This window comes from Lycium ferocissimum, chromosome 9, assembly GCF_029784015.1.
Source record: "Lycium ferocissimum isolate CSIRO_LF1 chromosome 9, AGI_CSIRO_Lferr_CH_V1, whole genome shotgun sequence".
NCBI classification, from domain to species: domain Eukaryota; kingdom Viridiplantae; phylum Streptophyta; class Magnoliopsida; order Solanales; family Solanaceae; genus Lycium; species Lycium ferocissimum.
Window position 1 is genome coordinate 57,347,739 of NC_081350.1, and position 6,886 is coordinate 57,354,624.

General features: G+C 36.9%; 1 protein-coding gene across 1 annotated transcript; it reads right to left on the reverse strand.

Moving 5' to 3' along the window:
- Window positions 1-278: 278 nt before the first annotated feature.
- On the reverse strand, window positions 279-4,604 carry LOC132029402 (probable serine/threonine-protein kinase PBL23). Its single transcript, XM_059418680.1, has 5 exons — window positions 4,223-4,604; window positions 3,346-3,527; window positions 2,751-2,940; window positions 1,759-2,150; window positions 279-888 (listed from the first exon to the last, which is right to left on the reverse strand). Exons 1-5 carry the CDS (start codon window positions 4,353-4,355, stop codon window positions 553-555), a joined length of 1,233 nt encoding a protein of 410 aa, XP_059274663.1. The 5' UTR covers window positions 4,356-4,604; the 3' UTR covers window positions 279-552.
- Between the last annotated feature and the right edge of the window lie 2,282 nt (window positions 4,605-6,886).

Genomic DNA, 6,886 nt, shown 5'->3' on the forward strand with positions numbered 1-6,886 from the left:
ACGTACAATAATCAAGTTGGTCGAACAAACTCACAATTCATCAGTTTGGACTTACATTTTCTCCCTTCAACATTTGCATTAATCATCACAAACATGCTTTAATATTATTTATGATGTTTTAAGAAGTTTGTACTAATTTATATAGGATACACGTGCAACGCACGTGTCCAGAAACTAGTTATTGTAAAAACTGACAACTTTATTCTTTAAAAGATTTTGAAAAATGGTTGATTTTCACCCCATTTGGCGCAAGACTTCATATTTGAGTCTCTGTCTCTAACACCTTTGCATCATAGCTAACTGTACACTCAACTTGCAACGCTTTGCAGTGCAGGTAGGGAATGTATTATGTAGAAAAACTGAGAAACTTAGCAAGAAAAGAAGTTTTATATATTCACAGAAGGTTTTAGTCTCTAACACCTTAGGCTTCATTCTTTCAAATACTTCTGATATTACTTCTAAAGCTTTGTGAGGAGCCGACAAAATAATATACAAAATCTTCAAAAGCTTATCAAGATCACAAAAAGTTTTTGATTATGCACAGAAGGTGTTCTAGTCTCTTTCTCTAACGCCATTGGCATCTTTAGTTTCTGCACGTTCAAGTCTACTCGTAAAACTTTGCAATGCAGGTGGGGATTTGAAAGTGTTTTCTGCTGTCTCCTCCTCCTCCTCCTCCTCATCCTCTGCATCTAATTCTTTCTTGTTCCCTGATAGAAATTCCAAAGCAGTCACCACGTCGCTCATCAGAGGCCGTGTGTTGGCTTCCTCTTGAAGGCACATTGCTGCTATTGCTAGTGCTTGGTACAATGCCTTCATCGGGTAATCCCCTCCCATCAACGGATCTGCCATTAAGTGAAACTTTGTCTTGTCTCTGAACAGCGGTGTCGCCTGTGCAGCAATTTGTCAAGATGACATAACGTTACCAATCTCACTTTTTATGTACCGTTATCTTTTAGGTGATCTGACAGTGTTAAACGTCTTTTATGTGTGTATAGAAGTTAAACTCATATATAATTGGCAGAATACCTAAAGACCCCCATACTTGGCGCATCTTATTCAGATCCCCCCTTAAACTATACTTGATTCTAATTATCCCCCTGTATTTGGCTTTTCTATAATCGATACCCTCTCAAACAATAATTGGTCCTGATTACCTCTTGTAATTGACTTTTCTATAATCGTTACCCCCTTCAAAAGAAAAATGGAAAAGAAGAAACAACTGGCAGTTGTATTTTAATGGAAGAATAGAGACGATATATTGAGGGAAATAAGGAAATAGTGTTGTAATGGCTAAATATGAAACGAAATGGTATTTTCGATTTTTTTTTGACACATTAGATTAATATGATGTGGCCGTTGGTTCACACTCTCACGTGCCAAACGTCATTTGAAACCACTTTGATTGCAGAAAGCCCAAATACAGGGGTGTAATTAGGACCAAATATAATTTAAGAGGGATTTGAATAAAACGCGCCAAGTTTAGGGGGATCTGTAGGTATTCTGCCTCTATATGTTCATATATAATTGGATAACTAAAGTATATTGAATTCTTTTAACTTACCCAAACAACAAGGTTCTGTGGTGTAATTAGGACCAAATATAATTTAAGAGGGATTTGAATAAAACGCGCCAAGTTTAGGGGGATCTGTAGGTATTCTGCCTTTATATGTTCATTTATAATTGGATAACTAAAGTATATTGAACTCTTGTAACTTACCCAAATGGATAACTAAAGTATATTGAACTCTTGTAACTTACCCAAACAACAAGGTTCTGTTCTTCACTCGGTCTTGAGCTGTCAATGACTCTTCTGCCTGTGATTATTTCCAAAAAGACAACTCCAAAGCTGTAAACATCAGACTTTGTAGTCAATTGACCGGTGGAAGCATACTCGGGTGCACAATAACCATACGTTCCCATGACCCTGGTGGAAACATGAGTTTTCTCGCCAGTTGGACCTAGCTTAGCTAGTCCAAAATCAGAAAGCTTTGGATTGAAGTTCTCATCTAGAAGTATGTTGGATGCTTTAAAGTCACGGTAAATTACTGAAGGATTAGCAGTTTCGTGCAAGTATTCAAGTCCTCTCGCTGCTCCTTCAGCAATTCTCATCCTGGTAATCCAATCAAGTGGTTTTTGTTCTGGACCAAGCTCTGGCAAACAAAGGTGTATCATTAGTAAATTTAAATTAAAGATGTAAGATGCACCTTAAGGTTGTAGTTGTCTTTATGTTTATTATCAATGTTAATTCCATCTTTCTGAGGTATTGAAAATGAATCAAGGAACTCCTGATGCTCCGCCAGCTATTCCCTCATGTTGAAAAGAGAATCCTTTTTTTAATGGATTTAAGTTATATACAATGACAATGTAAAGATCTTTTTTCCTCTATCAGTTAATTTTATCTGTAATAGCAGGTTAGTTACCATCTTTACTAAATTGTCAATTTATGTTTTTCAAGAGATTTACATGTAATTATCCAATAAGTGACCTGATTATGTAAACATTTTTTACACCATCAGTGCATATAGCTTAAACTCTTTCTTAATGCCTTTATTCCTCATTCCGGATTGGTGGTACTTGGGCTCTAGATGCCTTATAACCGTCCTTTTAGCCTATTCCTGCTAATCCAACTAGAATGTTGGGTACTTCATAGTTGTACGACACAATCAAAGTACTAATGCATACCAAGATGGTTATGTATATCTTATGTTATGCAATACAAAGTTTATAATTCTTTGGATATGAATGCATACCAAGAAGATGATCTTCTACTGAACCATTTGACATGAATTCATATACTAAAATTCGTTGGTCGCCGTCTGAGCAGTATCCTACCAAAGTAACAAGGTTAGGGTGATGAAGCAGGCTCAACAACAGAACCTCCACAAGGAACTCTCTATTTCCTTGGAAGCCATTCCTATCAAGTTGCTTTACAGCAACATCCTGAAAAACACAGAATATATACAGTTAATAACTAAAACAACAAGAAAATAATGTTGGACACATATTAGCCTGTTTGAGCAAGCTTTTGAGAAGCCAAAAGTGTTTATTGTAGAAAGTTAAGGTGTTTTGCCAAGCTTTAATGGAAAATAAGTGTTTTTGAGTAGTAGTAGATGTTTTTCAGACCTACAAAAATGTAGTTTTTCCCCCAAAAGCACTTTTGAAACATTAGTCAACACAAAATACTGCTCTAATATTGACAAAAGTGTTTTTCAAATTGATTAGTCAAACACAAACTGTTAATCCTCAAAAGTACTTTTTCGAAAAACACTTTTCAGAATAAGCTGATTTTGAAAGCTAGGCCAAATAGACTAATATTTTTAAAAACAAGTGCGAGAAGAGTAGTACTATATTCTTGCTTTCAATGTGGCCCTTGTACACTTTCCCAAAACCACCTTCACCAAGCAAACACTCAGAGTCAAAGTTCTTAGTTGCAAGAGCCAAGTCATTGTATGTTAATGTCTGAGCTGAAATGTTTCCTTTGCCATACTTTTCTATTTCTTCAACTATGTATCTCCTTCTGCTGCTATCTGCACAGCAGGCACATTATGTCAGAAAAGCAATACTGGATTATTCAATTGCACAGAAAAAATGGCAGAATAGAATGAAGTTTTGAAAATTCTGATTTGTAAAATATTTGTTAGACCAAAGTATTTGCAAAGAAAAGTCATTCAGTGAAATTCCGATACAGTACAACAACAACTATGCCTCAATCTCATACAAGTTGAGATCTGATATGTTGAATCTTTCCTATCTATGTCGTTCCATTAATAAATGATAGGAGTACTGCACAGTGGCGGAGCCACAATGCTAGCTACAAGTTCGGCAAAACCTAGTAGCTTTAGCTCAAACTTTGTATTTCTGTTAAAGAAAATGCAGTCCAGAACTCATAAACTAAAAATTCTGGCTCCGCCTCTGATATTACTATATTTTGGGGAAAAAAAGAAGAAAACAAATTTTTTCCAAATGAAAAGCACTTGACTCTCTTATGGAGGAATGCATTTCAAGCCCTGACTTTCAATTTTATACAGTACCATGCTTGTTGGGTGGGGTTATTCATTTCATTTTTCTTGTTAGGATCCAAATTTATACAGAGAGATTGTAAAATCAGAAAAAACATGCATGATATGCAAAAACAAAATAATTCAAATTTAATGCATAGCAATTGGGACAAAATTAGGTGCATGAGATAAAGAGATGACAAAAAAAGGACAAATTTAATTACCAGTTTTAATAGAAATGTTGGCAAATGACGCTATAGATTTTGTGTCTTTTTGTTGATCTTTAATGCTTTTTGCCAAAGAATTTGTCTGAATGTTGTCCTCTGATGATGACATGCAACATGAAAAACAGATCATTCTCACTTCCTCCTGTTAGGCTGTTACTACTATATACCATATCATATCTTATAATATTCACAGAATCATCAAGAAAAAAATCTGGAATTGGTCACAAAATGTGATTGTAATTATCAAGTTTATTGACGATAATTTTACAGAGGACTTGATACCCATATCAAAGATAAAAAAATAAAAAAAATATTGATAACTTTTTTGATCCCTGAAAGAGTCAAATCTTTTTTACTTTTGGGTCTCCCAGGAAATCAATTTTTTTTTCCTCTTTCTAATCCTATTTAGCAAAATATCGGTTAAGCTGCCTAGCCATTCAGACCCAACTATTTCGGGAGGGAAAGGATTATGTCAAATTGTACATTTTATTAGTTGGCTAGACCATAGTGCCCTATTAGTATTAAATCAACCATTTCTTTGAATTAGGTCAATATAATTTATTTATTTTCGGTTTAAACATATGATTTCGGAATCCACTGCTACAAGCATTCAATCTCGGAGCACATAGACACAATTAAGGGGAAAGCGCTCCTTACCGGAAACTTTTCCATTTTCAGGACTTGAACCTATGACCTATGATTAAAAATGTAGGGATCTCATTCATCCCACCGCATCACTTAGTAATAAGTCAAAAATAACATACTTGACGGAGTTTGTAATAAAATATGCTCAAAAAATTATTTAGCTTACAACTAACTAGTTATTCCCCTTTGTGGTTATTGTAAAACAACATTAAACAATTAACAATTAGACTAGACTCTAGAGCAAGATGCAAAATACTACTCCTAGTATTATTTTACTAATTAATAATCATGTAATCTTAGATTACATGGCGAATTGTTTGACCTTGCTTTAAATTTTAAAGAACTAAACCTCTCTAATTTGGAAGGGAAAGTAAAGTCTTAAAATCTTTATAGTTCCAAATCTAAACCGTTTTAAAAATCTAAATGCCACAATAGATTGATACTGTTTGCGCTAAATGTTGTGTGCACCACTAATTATCAGGTCAAACCCCTCGAATTTACCTATCCTTCATAACGGGCCACATGCTACGGTCCTCCGTTGCCCAATCCCCCTTTTTTCGTTACTCATTCACTTAGTCTCATCTTGGATAATGAACAATGGAAAACCTTTTAGCAGAGATGTACGCTGACTTAATGCATCCCCAAATCTAGTCATTTGTGTTGTGACATGATTTCATGTTGTTAGTATCAAAGTTGCAACAACTATAGAGCTATTATGCTGCTGAGTCACACTATGAAAGTGAGGGAAAGGGTGGTGGATAAGGGTGAGGAGAGGTGTGTCCATTTCAGAGAACCAGTTCGGATTCATGCCAGGTCGCTCGACTATAGAAGCCATTCATCTTGTGAGGAGACTGGTGGAGCAGTATAGGGAGAGGAAGAGAGACGTACACATGATTTTCATCGACCTAGAAAAGGCTTTCGACAAAGTGCCATGAGAGGTGTTATGGAGATGCTTGGAGGCTAGAGGTGTACCTGTGGCGTACATTAGGGCGATCAAGGACATGTACCAAGACCAGAGTAAGGACTGTGGGAGGAGACTCGAAACACTTCCCAATGGAGATGGGGTTGCACCAGGGATCAGCTCTTAGCCCATTTTTATTTGTCTTGGTGATGGATGGTCTGATGTGTCAAATTCAAGGTAAGGTGCTATGGTGCATGTTATTCGCGGATGACATAGTCTTGATTGACGAGACCCGTAGCGGAGTGAACGCTAAGCTGGAGGTGTGGAGACAAACTCTGAAGTCTAAAGGGTTCAAGTTAAGTAGGACCAAAACAGAGTACATGGAGTGCAAGTTTAGTGACGTGATACATGAGGCTGGCGTGGAAGTGAGGCTTGGTACCTAGGCCATCTAAAAGAAAGGAAGTTTCAGGTATCTTGGGTTTATTATACAAGGAAATGGAGATATTGACGATGATATCACACATCGTATTGGTGCAGGGTGGATGAAATGGAGGCTCGCTTCAGGAGTGCTGTGTGATAAGAAAGTGCCACCAAATCTTAAAGGTAAGTTCTACAAAGTGGTAGTGAGACCGACTTTGTTGTACCGAGCGGAGTGTTGGGCAGTCAAGAACTCGCACGTCCAAAAGATGAAAGTTGCGGAAATGAGAATACTGTGATGGATATGTGGGCACACTAGACGAGATAAGATTAGGAATAAAGATGTCCAGGATAAGGTAGAACTGGCATCGATGGAGGACAAGATACGGGAAGCGCGGTTGAGATGGTTTGGATATGTGAAGAGGAGAGACACAGATGCGCCAGTGCAGAAGTGTGAGAGGTTGACTATGGATGATTTCAGAAGAGGTAGAGGTAGGCCGAAAAAGTATTGGGGAGAGGTGCTTAGACAAAACATGGCGCAATTTCAGCTTACTGAGGACATGACCTTAGATAAGAAGCTATGGAGGAATCAGATTAGGGTAAAAGGCTAGTAGGTTGTCCTGCGTATCCCTTCATACTTGTAGTCGTAGTTTTGACCTACAGTTTATTGTCCTTTATCAGGATTTTTCGCTTTTGTT